Genomic DNA, 19,590 nt, shown 5'->3' with positions numbered 1-19,590 from the left:
CGTGATCCGCCTGCCTCGGCCTCCCAAAGTGCTGGGATTACAGGCTTGAGCCACCGCGCCCGGCCAAGGTTTTACGTCTTGAATGAAATGATGAAAAACATGGCTTCCATTTTGATATGAAACATTAAGGGAAAATAAATTTAAATGTAGAAATTTATTTTATTGTCAGCTTTTTTTCTTCTCAAGAATGAGACCTGAGAGATGGGTTACTAGATAGAATAAAGGATGTGAGTTCCAGCTTTAAAAAGACCACACCCTTGGAGGCTTCTTACACTACATGTTATTGATATTTGAAGCAAGAAAGGTATGTCATATCTACATAAATGAATGTATCCAGGATTTATAATTTCAGAGAAAAAGTACATTTGTAGTATACTAATCCTAAAATGCATTATCAGAAAGATTAAGGTAAACACTTAGGAGAATAGTTACAAATTAGTCCAACATACACACATTGCTACCATGGGGTCCCTTTCTACTCAGATTTTAAAAGGAGTTTATTGTTAGTCTTCATTATTTGTAACTGGATATTCTTATGGGAATATTCTTAGGGGAGAAGAGATTTTCTTTTTTCATCCGCTGCTAGGTTAACGGGGGAGAACCCTGTAACAGAGACTGGTAAGAGAAAAACATACACATTTATTTACTGTAATTTTTTTTTTTTTTTGAGATGGAGTCTCGCTCTGTAGCTCAGGCTGGAGTACAGTGGCCGGATCTCAGCTCACTGCAAGCTCCGCCTCCCGGGTTTATGCCATGCTCCTGCCTCAGCCGCACCAGTAGCTGGGACTACAGGCGCCCGCCACCACGCCCGGCTAATTTTTTGTATTTTTAGTAGAGACAGGGTTTCACTGTGTTAGCCAGGATGGTCTCGATCTCCTGACCTCATGATCCACCCGTCTCGGCCTCCCAAAGTGCTGGGATTACAGGCTTGAGCCACGCGCCCGGCTACTGTAAGTTTTATGTAACATGGGAGCCTTCAGAAACGAAGACCTCAGCCGGGCTCTGTGGCTCAGGCCTGTAATCACAGAACTTTGGGAGGCGGAGATGGGAGGACTGCTTGAACCCAGGAGTTCGAGACCAGCCTGGGCAACATAGTGAGATCCTGCTTCTACTAAAAAATACGAAATTTAGCAGGGCATGGTGGTACACGCCTGTAGTCCCTGCTACTCAGGAGTCTGAGGCAAGAGGATCCCTTGAGCCCATGAGTCCGAGGCTACAGTAAGCTATGATCACGCCACTACACTCCAGTCTGAGTGACAGAGAGAGACACTGTCTCTAAAAAAAAAAAAAAAGAAAGAAATGAAGACTTCAAAAAAGGAAATCTGTGTATTTTTATACTAAGATGAAGAGTAGACAGTCATGGAGAAATGGATTTGAGGACAGAGAGTATAATCTAATCATAGTAATAAACTGGGCAAGGCCTGTTTGCTGTTCTTTGTGTTCCTCTGTCTTCAGAGATAAGGGCATTCTTTTCCTCCAGCTATGGGGTGGGTGCCTCTGCAATGAAGGTTTTATGACTGACTTTAGGGGCAGGTCAGAAAATTCTTTTATCACTTGCTTCAGGCAAGAAGGGTGAGGAGAAGGTCAAAGAGAACTTCCTGCTTCTGTTGTTTCATCCAATGCCAAGGCACCCTATTTTGGGGTAGCATGTCCTGAATCCATCATTCACTCTCCTTTCTCTTGTAATCAGTATGGACACAAACGCATAATAACCTCTTTTAAAAATCTTCTAGCTTTGGTTCCTTATCAGAGGTGGGTCAAGTTTTGATATAATTAGACATATCTGGCTTCAAATCTGGCTTCTACTGTGTACTGGGTATGTGAACTTAGATAAGTAAGCTAACTTCTCCACAGTTGTTTCCTCAGCAGTAAAATAATGAAAATGGTACCTGTCTCTTAGAATTGTTACATTGGTTTCAACGAAAACATACTTACAATGTGCTTATAAACTTACAACTCAGTGGCACTTACTAGGTGTTCTTTAATGGGAACTACTAGCATCACCCATCATTTAGTCTTTATTTCCCAATGCCTTTGTCAAAAATAACTCTTTTCCAAAATCTTTTTTTTTGAGATGGAGTCTTGCTCTGTCACCCGGGCTGGAGTGCAGTGGTGTGATCTCAGCTCACTGCAACCTCCGCCTCCTGGGTTCAAGTGATTCTCCTGCCTCAGCCTTCCGAGTAGCTGGGATTACAGGCGCCCGCCACCACACCCAGCTAATTTTTACATTTTTAGTAGAGAGAGGGTTTTGCCATGTTGGCCAGGCTGCTCTCGAACTCCTGACCTTAGGGTGATCTGCCCGCCTCGGCCTCCTTAAGTGCTGGGATTACAGGTGTGAGCCACCGTGCCCAGTCTACAGAATCTTTTTTGATTTGACATAGGTTCAAGCTGCTTGGGACCAGGAAAAAAAAAAAAAAAAGAAAAAAAGAAAAAAAAAAAAAAAAAGCAGCAGCAGCAAAACTGTTCTTGCGTTTCAGTGTGTGAGTATAGGCTCATGAGAAGAGATGGAGGCTCAGTGAAGACGGAGGCCCACAGAAGGGACCTGCTGAGTATGGTATGCAAAAAGGGCTGGTGGAAAGCTTGGATTGTAATAGCAGTGGGCAGAGTTCTGAGACAGTTGGTGAGAATCCAGGGCAGAAGGATGAGGTGGAAAGGGAGTGAACCCTCTGGAAAATAGTGAAAAGCAGAAATGAGGATTTTAAATTTCTTTGTGGAGAGGAGGGAAGAAGAGAAACCCGAAAAGCAGAAAACAGGTAGTGTGCCGAGGTCAAACAATAAACTAGTTAAAGACATTTCTGAGCATATAAATGGAACACTATTAAACTGGAGTTCAGGTGGTGCAAGAATAGTTTGAATCCAGAGTTGAAAAGTAAGGAACTCTTATTCAATCCTCCCATTAAGTAACAGCTGAGAGGAAGACAGAGAAAGTGAGGAGGGAGGGGAAAGAGAAAAGCCGGAAGGGTATTAATGCTGTAAGTGGTCAGCTTGGGCCTTTAGGTTAAAGCCAGTTAATAGCTAACATTAACTGACCAACTACTGACATGTAAAAGCATCGTTCTATTTTAAGGGATATATATTACTTCATTTAATCATCAAATAGCCCTCTGGGGCAGGTATATTATTATCCTGATTTTACAAATGAAGAAAGTGAGGTACACAAAAATTTGAAACCAAGTAATCTGGTTCCAAAGCCCACCTTCTGACCAGGACCTGAAAGCAACAGAACTAGATAAAGGGACAATCAACTTAGAAGACAGTCACTCAGACAATGTCCAAAGAAAGCTGATTACTACTTTAATCCTCTGTAAAGCTCAATACGTAACTGTTCTTGTGAACGCCTCACATTTGTAGTTAATCTCTTTGAATTATGGTGCCCAATATTAAAACAGAAGTGTGGGTGGGGGATAACCATGGAACGAACAAAAGGACAGACACCCTCTGTTTCAGTTGGGCTGGTTTCCTCACCAGCCCCTACACGTCATACTCTCGTTCTTAGATTGGAACTCCTGGAAGTTAGTTCCTATCTGAAATACTTTTCTTTTCCTGTTTCATCTTCCCAAACTTTATTCAACCTCCAAGACCCACTTTTTCTCCCTTCTATAGTTCCAAATTCCTCACTAGATTCCTGGTTAGTCACATTTCTCAGTGAAGTCAGAAACTGCTTAGCTTCCTTTCAGTGAGGGACTGTCTTGGGTAACCTACAGATATTTCTTACCAGCAAAGACCATTTTGTTATTTCTCCAGTTAGGAATGCAATTCAATTCAACACGCTTCTATGGAGTGTCTACTATGTCCAACGAACTAGACTGGAAAATGGAAGACTTCTCTTTCGGTATGGTGTAATGGAAAGAGCAGGGGGTCTGGAGTCTGTCCTGGGTTTAAATATCTGCCATTTGTTAGCTGTGTAATCTTGGAAAATTATTTAACGTCTATGAGCTCTATATGTGATAAGATATATGAAAGTGCTGGGCCCATAGTAAATGCTTAATAAATGTTCATTTTCTCCCTCCTATTTCAGCGCAGCTAGATCCTTGTGCTTCTTGAATTCCACTGGCTTTGTGCTAAGCCTTCCAGGACAGAAGTTTCTTGCTAAAATCTCTGATCCACTTCTGAAAATAGATCAAATTCTTCCTTGTTTGTAATATCAAAAGTCAGTCTTGATATTGGCCCAAACTGGTTTTTGGACCATTTTCTCTATACCAGGACAATAGTGCAATTCACTGCACCATTTAATTCTGCGAGATAATTTAACACCTCCCTTCTACGGCTGTATTCTCTAGAGATTTAAAGCTTCCATTGCTGCACTATTGCAGTGAGAATAATTTTAGGATGTTTCAAACTGATAAGGACATTGACAACTCCGCTAAGATGGACAAAAACGAAATGCCAAAAGAGAAGGAGACACTTGCTCTACAACACTTGTCTTAAAAGTTAGTGTTAATATTTACATCGTCTCTAATGAAAAATGAAAAGTCTAGCATACTGCTCCAAATCCTGTTCTGAGATGCTACAGGGCTGATCCAACAGGCAGGCCATCTCCAGATTTTAGTAAGTGGCAGGTTCTTAGACCAAGACCAACTTCTAAGGCCCTTGGTAGGTGCATCCTTTACTGGAGGGACCGAGCACCAGTTCACACAAACTGCTCCACAGGGTGAAGTCCAGAAAGAGCACAGGCTGCTCTTCTTGATGGCTAAGAACCACAGGTTACCGGAAGGAATGAAAAAGATTTCAGAGTTACATTCAACTCCGTTATATTCAGTGTCAAATTTTAGGAGGCAGACTCTAGGACTTCATTATGATTTTCCTTTAAATTCTCAACATTTCTCTAAAAGTCTTTTGTTCCTACTCATCTTTCTTATCTTCCCTTTCTAGTAATAGCAGTGCTGATAATAAAGCTGACAACCAATTTCTATGCTCCTGGTTTCAATGCAAACTTTACTTCTACTTTTCTGGATTTTTGTGAATTCAGTAGTTAACGAAATAAATACACACACACACACACACACATGCATATATTTACTGAGAACCTACTATATCCTGGGCATTTATTTAGATGATGGGAATACATAAGTAAGTATATTGAAGTCCCTGTCCTCATGGGGCCTACATTCTACTCTAAGGAGGGAGGAGGAGGAGGGAGGGTAAAGGGAGGTGGGGGGGAGGAGAAGAAAGGATAAAGAAAAAAGAAGAAAACTTATAGTAAATGGACAGAGAGTGGCATGGATAAACTAACTTACATAGGAAATCTTTGCTCTGGAACTCCCTATTGGGCTGAGACTAAGATTTGCACCACTGAGTTCTATGAGTCAGCAACGTTATCGCTATGAACTGAATGTTTGTGTCCCCTCAAAATTCGTATGTTGAAACCCTAATCTCCAATATGATGGTATCCGGATGGCTTCGGGGAGGTTATCAGGTCATGAGGGGTGGAGTCCTCGTGATAGAACAGGTGCCGTTATAAAAAGAACCATGAGACAGCTCGCTTCCTGTCGCTCTCAGCCCTGTGAAGACAGTGGGAAGCCAGCATCTGCAACGTAGGAAGAGGGTCCTCAGCAAACCCCTGGCCACGCTGGGGGTCCTGACCTCAGACTTTCAGCCTCTAGAACTGTAAAAAGTGAACGTTTGTTGGGGCCATGACCCAGTACCTGTCCGCGGCCTGTACTGTTAGGACCTGTGCTGCACAGTGGAGAGGAGAGCAGGCAAGTGGGCATCACAGCCCGAGCCCCGCCTCCCGTCAGATCAGCGGCGGCGTGGAATTCTCAGAGGAGCACGAACCCTGTTGTGAAATGTGCATGGGACGGATCCAGGTTGCGCGCTCCTGATGAGAATCTGATGCCTGATGATGTGAGGTAGAAGAGTTTCATAAAGCTATCTCCCCCAACTCCCCATTGTGGAAAAACTGTCTTCTATGAAACCTGTTCCTGGTGCCCAAAAGGTTGGGGACTGCTGGTTTAAGCCATCCAGTCTACGATATTTTCAATAGCAGCCTGGGCTGACTGAGACAGTCATACAAGACTTCATGGCTATTGCACCCAATGCAATTTAAACACATTACAATAGACATTGATTCAAGTGATTTACTGGATAGTTATATAACTATTATCAAATCATGCTCAAATTCTACCTAGTTATTGAACTTAAAACACCTAACATGAATGAGCACCAGACATGTGTGAGAGAGAACCAGTTTCTTTTTTTCTTTTTTTTTTTTTTGAGACAGTCTTGCTCTTTCACCCAGGCTGGAGTGCAGTGGCGCGATCTCGGCTCATTGTAACCTCTGCCCCCAAGGTTCAAGTGATTCTTGTGCCTCCTGTGGAGCTGGGACTACAGGTGTGCGCCACCACACCCAGCTAGATTTTGTATTTTCAGTAGAGATGGGGTTTTGTCATGCTGGCCAGGCTGGTCTCAAACTCCTGGCTTCAATTGATTCACCTGCCTCGGCCTCCCAGAGTGCTGGGATTACACGCGTGAGCCACTGAGTCTGGCCCTCGGATTTTCTACAGGCCAAGAGGAGAGTGAAGGAACTGTTATTTTTTCTGAGTGGAGGCAGTCCTGGCTTCAGTCTGTGTGTCTTAGGAGGGCTGCTTGAGAGCTAATGCTTTCAAAGATTTCACTGACTAAATGTCATCTCATAGGGAATTTCTTTATAAAATTCAAGGTGTTTTCCCAAAGGAAAAAATTCCTCAACATACAGGAGATAAAACTTGTGGTGATGAAAGAGAGATATCACCATCAATATGTCTTTGCTATCTCTTCTACTGTCAGACACTAGTTCTTCCTTCCAGACCACAGAAAAGCCTGGGGACCTTAAGTCACAACTTTGAAATCTTTGTTTTGCATCCTGACCTATAAAATGAGGGCACGGGATTAGATGATGATGTTAATAACAACAGTAACTAACACTTCTTGAAAGCTTACTATTTCCTGGAGATGGATCTAAGTTAATGATGACAACAGCAACAATCGAAATAATAACAGCATGGAATAAGAGCATGTACAGTACTGTTCAAAGCATTCTACAGATATCAACCTATTAATCTATCCATTAATCCTATAAAGTAGGCATTATTAACAAACCCATCTTTTAGATAAAGGAACTGGAGGTCAGGGAGTTTAAGTTACTTTTCCAAGGTTACAGGGCAGGTGGAGAGGTCTAGATTCAAAGCTGTGCAGTCTGGCTCCGGAGTCCATGTGCCTCACAATTTATCTACTCCCCACAACAACCTCCATCCTAAAGATGAAGAAACTGAAGTGCAGCGCGATTACCTACCTCGTCCAAATCAGAAGCTGGTACATGGTGGTGTTAGAATCTGAACACAGGCATCCTGCTCCAAAGCCTACACTCTTAACCATTACGCTTTACCACCTCTGCTGAAATGGCCTAACTCCAGAATCCTTTTCAGTTCAGTACCTCTGTGGTTCTCTTCCCATCTATAGATTATATCAAGTAAGGCTCATACTTGATCAGTAATATTGGTGTCCTAGAAAATGTTTTAGATGCAAAATATATGTTCTTAAGTTTGGTAAGGTAAATCATCAATTTCAAAGGTTTGAATTTTTAAAGAAAATCTATTTTCTGTAAAATTAGTAAGGAAACAGGAGAAGGAAAGTGGATAGCCAGTCAAAACTTCTGCAGTGTTTTAAGGGTCACTCATGCACTTCTTCAGGTAAAATCCTTATCATATAATGAGGTTTACAGCACATTTTATAAAATTGGAAACTCCATATCATAAAAACTCCAGTTATGGCCAGCTACAATTGCATGGTGTTAAACCAGTGAAAGTTAATATATTAGTGCAATATGCTCAACAGTGCGATAATTGGAAAAAGCTAAGAGTTATTCCATTTTGGTAGAGAAAGGAAAATGAAGATTTCAGGAACAAGTTTATGTGCTGGTTTGTTTACTTTTTAGTCTCCTGGTGAAGTTACCTATGGGCCTGTTTCCTAGAATACCAACAGGCTTCCTCTGATTGGCCGGAAAAAGGATTTGCAACAAAAATGTAATCATGTCCACGTGTGTGGTGCTTCCAGCTCAGGGAAGCTAAGAAGTTCCTGTGTTCTGACAAAATAGACAAGGTAGAGGCATGCTCATTTCTAAGAGACCAGTAAACTACATCCAGCTACTGCATGGCCTCACATGCTTGATGATGACAAATACCTACCCTCGTAGAGTACAGATAAATTAGCACACTGATTGCTCTCAGCGTTAACTTTCTCTGACATGCAGCATTCTAACCTGAAGAGCTTTCTGGTTGATCCAGTGCATTTCTTTTTTTTTTTTTTTTGAGACGGAGTCTTGCTCTGTTGCTCGGGCTGGAGTGCAGTGGTGTGATCTCGGCTCACTGCAAGCTCCGCCCCCTGGGTTCCCGCCATTCTCCTGCCTCAGCCTCCAGAGTAGCTGGGACTACAGGTGCCCGCCACCACGCCCAGCTAATGTTTTTATATTTTTAGTAGAGACGGGGTTTCACTGTGTTAGCCAGGATGGTCTCGATCTCCTGACCTCGTGATCCACCCGCCTCGGCCTCCCAAAGTGCTGGGATTACAGGTGTGAGCCACCGCACCTGGCCGATCCAGTGCATTTCAACCTCATTCATGCCCTCAGGATAAAGCCATCTGGACAGCTTCCCACCTCACAATGCATTGCCCCTTTCCACAACTTACCTCTCCATCCTTCTTGGTTGTATTCAACAGTTAAGAGGTCTACACATGTCCTCATCATTTTAAGCAGTTTAACACCAAGACAAAGACATTTCAGGGAGAACTGACTCCAACGGAGTGAGATCACTGATAAGCATGGGCAGTGAATCCAGGGTGCAAGGCCACCAATATGTGTGAATGTATTAATCATAATTGTTAGTTTTTCTAAGAAAAGGATTTCCTTAGTCAAACCTCAAGGGCATCAGATCAAAGGGAGATACTGCCACAGCTGGACTATACTTTCCAGCCAATTGGCCTGAAAAGGAGAATCGAGACAGTGTCCTGGCAACTGTTGAACACAGCAGCAATCCATGAAAACGGAGGGAAAAGAATTTTTAAAATGACTTCTAAAAAAAAGTCTTCCTTTACTCTGCTCCTCCCTATTTTTAGGGATAGTTTGAGGGTAACATCAAAGCCCCAGGGGATGCATCCTAGGTGCTGACTGTGAGAGCTCATTCTTCTACAGATAGAAACAAAAGGAGGTTTTAGTTCACAGTACAGTTTTTTTTAAACACCATTAATTAATCATCATAAAAAGTATATGTCAAACTTAGGCCAATGGGCAAAGTACTTGTTCAATTTTCTACTGCCAGTTTCATATAAAGTTACTATAAACCTTGCCAGGACACTGTAAAATCACCCTAGAAAGGGTAATAAATAAAATCACAACTGGAGAAATTTAGTTACATGTCCTAGAAGTTCTCCCAAAAATGTTTGAAAAGCAATTATAGAAGTGACTATTAACACACAACGAGAAAAAAAAAAAAAAGCCACAAAATCCAAACCCCACTATGTCAGCACAGCAATACACACAAAAATCACGTGAAAATGAAAAAACAGAAAGCACACCAGGATTTCATGAATTACAGAGAAATGAGATGTGAGAGTTACTGTGTAAAAAGAAAAATGAAAACAAACAAAAACCATTTCTGAAGTCAAGGAAAGCTGTTTCTCACCGTTCTGAACAAAATGGCTGAACTAAGAGCCTCTGATTGGCTATGCCCATATACCCTCCTCCTCATCCTACAGGGAGAGAGATGACAAGGGGCAATGCCCCAGAGCAGCATGGAATGAAAAAGAGGTGGTTAGTATTTAAAACAAAGACGTAAGCATAATGTCGCAGAAGATAATTTCTTGTCTCTCTTAAACAGATTCTAATTCCCTAAACTATCAAAATTAGTAGTTACTGTCGGTCCTCTGTATCTGTGGGTTCCACATCTGTGGATTCAACCAACCGTGGATGAAATATATACATATATGTACATATATATAAAAATCAATAAAAATAACAATGCATTAATACATAAATTTTTAAAAATACAGTATAACAACTATTTACACAGTATTTACATTGTATTAGGTTACAAGTAATCTAGAGATGATTTAAAGTATATAGGAGGGTCTGGGCGCAGTGGCTCATACCTGTAATCCCAGCACTTTGGGAGGCCAAGGTGGGCAGATCACCTGAGGTCAGGAGTTCGAGACCAGCCTGGCCAACATGGTGAAACCCTATCTCTACTAAAATACAGAAATTAGCCAGGCGTGGTGGCAGGTGCCTGTAATCCCAGCTACTCAGAAGGCTGAGGCAGGAGAATCACTTGAACCCAGGAGGCAGAGGTTGCAGTGAGCTGAGATCATGCCACTGCACTCCAGCCTGGGCAACAGAGCGAGACTCCATCTCAAAACAAACAAAACTAAACAAAACAAAAGTATACGGGAGGATGTGTATAGCTTATATGCAAATACCATGCCATTTTATATAAGGGACTTGAGCAACCATGGATTTGGTATTTGTGAGTGGGTTTGTCCTGAAACCAACCCCCGAGGATACTGAGGAACAACTGTAGTTTGTTATTATACTTCTATTCTTCCTACTTTCCAAGATGCCATCTCTATCTCGGGGCTGGATCTGGGCAAAATTATCAAGTTGGAGGTTTTTCCTTATGTTTTGCTTTTCCCTCAACCTTTCTCTGTTTCCCTCTTCCTACTCCAGACATCCAGTTCTCTATATTATCAAAAACCTGTTTTCATGAGGAATCAAACATGCATCTTATATCCCCTGGCACAGATTCAGTTCCAGGTATCAGGGAGCAGGCAGAAAAGGTAAAATGATCTCTTGGCAGGGAAAGACTGCTGACACCAGGCAGACAGCTCTCCATTTTGCCCACATTACATATTTATACTGTTTTCCTTCTAAAATACAAGGCTTGCCTCAACTGACTTAGTAAATGTCATCATAATAGGATGGACTATACCTTCTGAATCTTAGAAGCAACAGCAATTTGAATACCATTGCTGCTTTCATCTGCACTATTTCTGCTGCTTCTGCTAAGACAATGTCATAGCTATTATTTAGTAGAGATGTTTAGCAGGAAAGTTTTCCTTGATGCTTTAGTCATATGTATGTAATTACTTGACTATTTTTTTTTCCCCCTTAGCTATATATTTTAAGGCTGGGTGTGACAGAGATGTTAAAATTTGATTTTTGGCAATGGGATATGAGGTAATCTGTTCAGCACTCTCTCCCATTCATCATTTTCAACATTTGGGGAGAGTTCCCTTTTTCCCAGAAACTAGAATTGAACATGGTTCCCTTCAGATTCATCAATGTCTCTTTTGCATTGATGAGAAGTTGAAGGCCACAATTTTCCTTAAGGACAGGGAGTGAAGAACTAAGTTTCAATCTTCACTTTTAATACGTAATGAGCAGAGAGTTCATAATGTGCAATTAAACAGAAATAACCTAAAAACTGTGCCTCACTAGGCTTGCAAGGAAAGAGTCTTATTTTTCTAATAAGGAACTATTTCTTTAAAAGGAAAATCAAGACAGTTAAAAATTAGTAAAGACAGTTAAAAATTACATATTATTAGTACGTATCTCTGAGAAAGTTAATTTTTTTCTCAACCCAATTCAAGGATTCTTTATTGTTCAAATCTTTCAAGTATCTGCTCTTAAAATATTGAGAATCACCAACTTCCTATAAAGAAACTGAATCTGTGATTTTTTTTGAAAAGAATAGAGTTTTCTTTTTATTTATTATTATTTATTATTCTATTTATTTTTCTTCTTCTAACTTGTATCTCAGAATTTGCAACATGCTAGTACAAAACATTTCAAAGTTTAAGTGTGTGGGTTTTTAAATACAACATTGCAGAGCCATCTTACCTGGTCTGGGGAGGGCTTGTGATTTGTCTGATTGGAATGGGAGGATTTGAAGTGGTCATCCTCGTAGTTGTCGGCCATTAGCTTCATTCGATTTTGTGTCTAGGAAGAAATTATTCATAAGGTTAAATTTAAGTAAAGTTTCTATGACACACTGTAAAGTAATGAGTATTTTAAGAGTTTCACAAGAAAGGATAAAACGAATCCTGTCTGCAATAAAATAAACTAAATAGAGGATTTCTGAGGATACTGGAAAGAGCTTAGGCACTACTATGGGCTGAAATGTGCCCCCGCGAAATTCACATGTAGAACTCCTAAACCCCAATGTCTCCATACCCAGAGACGGGGTCTTCAGGAAGTAATTAAGGTTAAATGAGGGCATAAGGGTGGGGCCTTAATCTGATAGGCTGGGCTTTGTAAGAAGAGGAAGAGAAAAAGGGAGGGATTTCTCTTTATTTCTCTGCCATATGAGGATCCAGTAACCAGGCAGCCTCCGCGAGCCAGGAGGAGCCTTCACTAGGAACTGCACCAAATGCTACCTTGATTTCGGACTTCCCAGTCACCAAACTGTGAGAAGATAAATTTCTGTTTGATGAAGCTACCCAGTTCATGGCATTTTATTATAGCAGTTTGAGCTAAGATTGGCAGTTACATTGATACAGAAATTTTGGGGGAAGAGGAGGCAATATCCCCAAAACAAGCATTTCATGAATTCTCTTTTTTTTTTTTTTTTTTTTTTTTAAAAAAAAGGGTTTCACTATATTGCCCAGGCTTGTCTCAAGCTCCTGGCCTCAAGCTGGCCTCAGCTTCCCGAGCAGCTCAGGTACATGCCACCATGCTTGACTAATTTTAAAATTTTCTTTGGCAGAGACACATTCTCACTAAAAAAATCAATTGAACAACTATTACAATTTACTACAGAGTTCAGTGAGGTATTTAGACAGCAGTGTGCTCTCTCTCATATATACACACACACACACACACATATAGATAGCTTTTCTTTATATCATCAATAAACAATTCAGGTCTTAAAAATAGGTAAAAAGAAAAAAAAAAATAGGTAAAAAGTTCTGAAATCCTTCTCCTCAACCCTAAGCCAGAAGACGACTATGACCCCATTGTCTTTTCTCCGTCTCTACCAAAAACGAAGACTGGATTAGTGATTCTGTGTGGGTGGTTAATTTAGGCCTTGAATAAATGAATAATATATTGAACATTTAGAAAATTAACTCTGCAGAGTAAGCAGCTTAGAAAATGCCAGGGTACACGATGCATAAAATCAAGCAGCAATATGTTATACTAGTAAAATATTGTTAAAACTTGAAGTTTTAAAGCATTACAAATAAACTTGGTAATATTGTATGATTTAAAAATGCTCACTATAGATAATTTGGGTTTTCTTTGTTATATTTTAGAAAGAGTCTCATTCTGTCACCCAGGCTGTATAGTACAGTGGCATAATCACTGCTCACTACAACCTCAGACTCCTGGGCTCAAGTGATCCTCCCAACTCAGCTTCCTGAGTAGCTGGGACTACAGGTATGCACCACCACACCCAGCTAAGTAGAGGTAGGGTCTCACTATGTTGTCTAGGCTGGTCTTGAACTCCTGGCATTATATAAAATTAAAAAAATAAAGTACAAACAAAAAAGAGAAATGAAAGAAAAATCATCTATAATTCCTCTATCAGTGATTATCACTCTTAATATTTAAGTGTATCCATTTAGTCTCCTCCCTGTGAACATAAAAAGTGGCATGCTCTTCTGATTTATTCTATTTCTTCTCTATTTTTTTTTTTTTGAGGTGGAGTCTTGCTCTGTCGCCCAGTGGCACTATCTCAGCTCACTGCAAGCTCCGCCTCCTGGGTTCACACCATTCTCCTGCCTCAGCCTCCCAAGTAGGTGGGACTACAGGCGCCTGCCACCACGCCCAGCTAATTTTTTCGTATTTTTAGTAGAGACGGGGTTTCACCGTGTTAGCCAGGATGGTCTCGATCTCCTGACCTCGTGATCCACCGGCCTCAGCCTCCCGAAGTGCTGGGATTACAGGCGTGAGCCACCACACCCGGCCTTTCTTCTCTATTTCAGCTACACTGTGATATTTTAAAAATTACTATATCTTATAGCATATTTTCCTACTTGGTAGAATATGTTCACCAATTCTATTGTGTCAAAATTTGATTGGTTATTTTTAACACATTTTCTTTTCTAGATGAATTTAAAATAGTTTGTCTAGTTTCATAAAAAAATTTACAGAGATATGTAATGATGTCTAAGCAAGGGCTTTAAAAGAGCCAAACTGCCTGAGTTTAAATTCTAGCTCTGTCTCTCACCAGTTGACTGTAGGCAAACTACGTAAATGCTGTGAGCCTCAGTTTCCTCACCTTTAAAATGGGGATAACAATAGTTTCTCCTACATAAGACTGCTGCGAGTATTAACCTGTTGAATTAACACAAGGAAAGCACTTAAAAAGGTGCCTGGCATAAAACTGACACTCAGTACATTTTAGCTATCATCATTGTCAGGACCATTTTTTAATGTCATTAAATAGTATTTTAAAATACCACTTTAAAAAATTACATATATATGTGTATATGTATGTGTGTATATATACATATGTATATATATTTATTTTTTGGTTTTAGAAAATTTATGTATTTTTTTAAGAAACTGTAGAAATGGGGTCTCACTATGTTGCCCAGGCTGGTCTTAAACTCCTGGCCTTAAGTGATCCTCCTGTCTTGGCCTCTCCAAGAGTTGGGATTATAGGCATGAGCCACTGTGACCAGCCTAAAATCTACTTTTAACTGGTTGCACAGCATTCAGCTGAATGGATATCCATTTATTTAATTTTTTTTTTTTGAGATGGAGGCTTGCTCTGTCACCTCGACTGGAGTGCAATGGTGCGATCTCAGCTCACTGTAACCTTCACCTCCTGAGTTCAAGTGATTCTCCTGCCTCAGCCTCCCGAGTATAGCTGGGATTACGGGCGGCTGCCACCACGCCTGGCTGATTTTTGTATTTTTAATAGAGATGGGTTTCACCATGTTGGCCTGGCTGGTCTCGAGCTCCTGACCTCATATGATCTACCTGCCTCTGCCTCCCAAAGTGCTGGGATTACAGGCGTGAGCAACTGCGCCCAGTCCCCTGAATGGATTTTTAGTGAGTCCCATGTTGTTGAAGATTTAGGTTCTTTACATTTTCACCTAATAATGTAAGCACATTTTAAAGTCAGTTCCTCCCTCTAGTATATAACGACAGAAAAAAAAAAACCTATTAATAAATTACCTGTGAATCAAATTTCTCTTTTCTGGGAGGACCCCCAGTGACCTTTGCTATGGACTGAATGTTTGTGTTCCCCCTCCCCAATTTATTTTATTTTAATTAATTTATTATTTTTTTGAGCCGGAGTCTCGTTCTCTTGCCCAGGCAAGATCTCGGCTCACTGTAACTTCTGCCTCCTGGGCTCAAGCAATTCTCTTGCCTCAGTCTCCCAAGCAGCTAGGATTAGAGGAACACACCACCACGGTGGCTAATTGTTTTTGTATTTTTAGTAGAGTCGGGGTTTTGCTATGTTGGCCTGGCTGGTCTTAAACTCCTGACGTCAAGTGATCAGCCCACCTCAGCCTCCGAAAGTGCTGGGTTTACAGGCATGAGCCACTGCGCCCGGCTCCCCCCACATTTCGATGTTGAAACTTAACCTTCAATTTGGTGGTATTATGAAATGGGGCCTTTTGGAGACGATTAGGTCAGAGGGTGGAACCCTCATGAATGAGATTAGTACCCTTATAAAAAAGGCCTGAGGGTATCATGCAATATACCCAGGTAACAAACCTGTATATGTATCCCCAGAATCCAAAATAAAACTTGAAAATAAAAAGAAAATAATGAGCAACAAGGTTCTACTGCCAAAATTTGTACTTTGATTTGGGAGATGTAAATACCTAGTTGTATCACTGGTAGGAAACCGAACTCCTAATGAGGATGGTGTGTCACTCAAAAGAGAAAATATGAAAATAATTATTTTCTTCTGTTTTTGCTCTCCCAGCACACTTTGCTTGTGAGACCAACTATAGATGTTTTCATATAGAACTGTTAACTCCTTTATCAAACTGGTGGCAAATAACATACTTTTTTTTTTTTTTTTTTGCAAACAGTAGTTGCTCAAAGGGTAATTGCAAATGAATGAATAAATAAATGGATAAGTAAATAAACGTATCCATTATACTTGGGAAAAAAAAAAAAGGTCCAAGGGAGCCTGTTGGCCTTTCCGCAGTGTGAAGATGCGAAGCAGCACTATCTGTGAAGCCGAGAGCAAGCCCTCATCAGACACCGAATCTGCTGCTGCCTTGATCTGGCACTTCTGGTCTCCAAAATGGTGAGCAATAAACTTCTGTTGTTTATAAATTACTCAGTCTATGTTATTTTGTTACAGCAGTCTGAATGGACTAAGACAATTCTGAAAAGATGTCGGCTAACTTTTCTTATGGCATGTGGTATCTCTTGACAAAGTCTTCTGCAAAGCAGCTCTCAGGAAAAAAGGAAAATAGAAGAAAGCAAAGAGGCACATAGAGAAAGTGAGCAAAACATCTGTATCATGTCATTCAATTGGTTAAGAAACCTTTCCATGTTGACTTTAATAGGAATGTGGGTGACAGTATACTTGGCTAGTTATTTTCTTAGAACATGAGACAATCTTTAATATCTGATATCTAGCGTAAGTTTAAAAACTTAAAAAGAAATCCTAATAAAGCACACACAAATCCATTTTCAAGGCAGAATGCATTTAAAGTACTTCTTAGGAATGAGTATGTATGCCTGCCTGAAGAAACTGATCCAAGTGGACAGATAAGACCAAAGATTACTTATTTGATCCACGTCAGAGAATGAAAAAAACAGTTGTAAGAACTTACTTCTCCATTTCCAAAAGACACGAAGATGATCAAAGTTTAGTGTTCCTAGGTCTAGTATGAAGAAACTTGGTGTGAAGTCTGTTCCCTGCATAGTTATGATATTGAGCACTAAATATCTGACAGCTCACAGAACATCAGATGTTACACAGATCATAGAAACGACTCTGCGCTCTTAAGGGGCTCTCACAGTATGTTCTTCTCAAGATAAGACCAAAAAGCAAAAGGAGTGATTCCTTCATGTTTTACTGACGTGAAAGATATTTTATATCCAAATGTTTTTCCTCTTGAACCATGCCAGGTGCATGTGTAGGCAGAAGAAACCCTTGGTCCCAACGACATAAAGAATCAGATTTCCTGAAGGAAGGAAGGAAAAAAAAAAAAGGAAGAAGGGAAGAAGGAAGAAACTTGCTGAAATAGACTTCTTTAGCTATCAATGTGTATCTGTGCATCCAGGTATACACAGCCTCCCAGAGGAAAAAGGAATCAGTTGTCTATTCTGTTTATCTTTTCTTCTAAGACAACAATGTCCATGTCCAAACACTAACCATATTTCACAGAAGAATACATAAGCTAAGAAACAGGATAGGTTATCCAAACCCAGCTATTAAAAGAAAAAGTTTAAATACTAATCAGATTTACGTTTTACTACTGATAAAAAAAAAATCTGAGAGTTCAATTGCAGGTTCTGTTAACCAGAATAAAAGCAGACTAATTAATTCTCTAATAATAGAAGTCTGAAGGGACATCAGATTAAGTCACTGTTAAAATTATTATAATATCTGGTCTTTTCTTCATGAACAATCTGTCCCACTACATATTTCACATCTAATTAAGTCATTAAATCCTATCTATCTTGTGTGTTTTCTCCAAGAACCAGCTTTTAGTTTCACTGATCTTCTCTATAGCTTGTTTTCTATTTCATTTAATTTCTGTTTTTATTTTCTTTCTTCTTTTTTCTTGTGTGTGTGCTGGGGGTTACACAGATGTTCTTTCTCTATTTCTTGATTTGGATACTTTTAGCTCATTAATTTTCTTTCTTTTTTCCTTTCTTTCCTTCTTTCTTTTCTTTGAGATAGTCTCTCTCTCTGCTGCCCAGGCTGGAGTGCAGTGGTGCGATCTCGGCTCACTACAACCTCTGGGTTCCAGCGATTCTCCTGCCTCAGCCTCCCGAGTAGCTGAGATGACAAGTGCCTGCCACCATGCCCAGCCAACTTTTGTATTTTTAGTAGAGACGGGGTTTCACTATGTTGGCTAGGCTGGTCTTGAACTCCTGACCTCAAGTGATCCACCCACCTTGGCCTCCCAAAGTGCTGGGATTACAGCGTAAGCCACCGTGCCCCGCCTTTTAATTTTCAATTTTATATATGTGTTAAGACTATAAATTTTCCTCCAAGAACTGCTTTAGCAGTATATCACAAATTTTGATATATAGTGTTTTCCCTGTTCTAAATATTTTGCAATTTCTGTTTTTTACAATATTTGCAATTTCCTTATTTTCTAATTTGCAAAATTTGTAATTTCCAAATTTTTAAATGTATACTTTCCTATTTTGCAATATTGGCCCTTCTGAATTTTCTGTATGATCTTTCTCAAAATTCCTATCAGGTGAATGTACCTTCTCAGTCTGTTTTCCATGTCTCCTAGTCTCTCTTTGATATTTTCAATTTTGTTTTTTCCTTCTGCACTGTATTTTGGATATTTTTTGCAGTGCTATCTTCAAGTTTATTAATTCTCCTTTCATATATGTTAACTTGCCACTAAGTTTTTAATTGAATGACTATATTTATTGATTATCTGGTAAATCTACATGTACTTTTAAAAATGGTCTTTTTTTTCTTTTTTTAACCACCCTCCTTTCAAAAACAGTCACTTTCCAAGCCAACATTTATTGAATACTTACTATGTGCCAAGCATTATTCTAAGAGCTTTAGGTAATTTAATCTTCATAACAATATGAAGTTGGTACAATTTTCATGTCAATTTTATAGATGAAAAACTGAGCTACAGAGAGCCTAAATAACTTTGTGACATTCATATGATGAATTAGTCACAGGCTGGAGCTCTAATACAAACAGTCTAGCTTTAGAGCCTTTCTCCTTTTAAAACTAAAAGAATTATATTTTATATTGAGAATTTCCAAACATACACAAGAAGATAGAAAAAAAAAAACAACCCATATATCCATGTCCTCCTTCAGAAACTATTCTATTGCTCTACTTGTTTCCTTTATCCTCCCTTCCCTTTATTTGCTACAGCATTTCCTCTTCTACCACTATGACTACTACTACTACTAGTGCTACTTCTATTACTACTTCTTCAATTTTTATTTTGAGAGAATTGTAAATTCACATGGGGTTTTATAAAATAACACAAAAATAGCCAAAACAATATTGATTGAGAAGAATAAAGTTAGGAAGACTCATACTTCCTGATTTCAGAGTCTACGGTAAAGTAGGTTTTTACCTACAGTGTGTTATTGGAATAAAGATGGACAAAGAAATCAAAGAAACAAAATTGAGAGTCCAGAAACAAACTGTAATTGTTTGTGGTCAACTGATTTCCAACAAGAGTACCAAGACAATCTAATGGGAGAGAATGCTCTTTTCATGCAATGGTATGGGGCAAATAGAAATGGACATGCAAAGAAAATGATGTCAAACTCATTGTGTCTCAGAACATATAAAAGAATAAACTCAAAATTGGCCAAACACCTAAATGTAAGAGCTAAAACTATAAAACTCTTAGAACAAAACATAAGAGTAAATCTTCCTGGGTTAGGCAGTGATTTCTTAGATAAGATACCCAAAGAGCAAAAGT

At 39.7% G+C, this 19,590-nt stretch overlaps 1 protein-coding gene across 14 annotated transcripts in view; it reads right to left on the bottom strand.

Annotated features, from left to right (window-relative positions):
- Positions 1-19,590, bottom strand: part of ERC1 (ELKS/RAB6-interacting/CAST family member 1) — a 547,409-nt gene that overhangs the window by 86,257 nt on the left and 441,562 nt on the right. For 9 of the 14 annotated variants that reach the window (XM_073020334.1, XM_073020331.1, XM_073020338.1 and 6 more), the window contains one exon: positions 11,864-11,962. In XM_073020334.1, the coding sequence (XP_072876435.1) occupies positions 11,864-11,962 (99 nt within the window). Of the gene's footprint in view, positions 1-9,653; positions 9,721-11,863; positions 11,963-19,590 lie in introns of all 14 variants that reach the window. The other 5 variants (XM_073020339.1, XM_073020340.1, XM_073020343.1 and 2 more) reach the window with 1 other exon arrangement.

The sequence above is a fragment of the Chlorocebus sabaeus genome, chromosome 11 (assembly GCF_047675955.1).
Source record: "Chlorocebus sabaeus isolate Y175 chromosome 11, mChlSab1.0.hap1, whole genome shotgun sequence".
NCBI classification, from domain to species: domain Eukaryota; kingdom Metazoa; phylum Chordata; class Mammalia; order Primates; family Cercopithecidae; genus Chlorocebus; species Chlorocebus sabaeus.
This window is presented reverse-complemented; position numbering and strand designations above follow the sequence as displayed.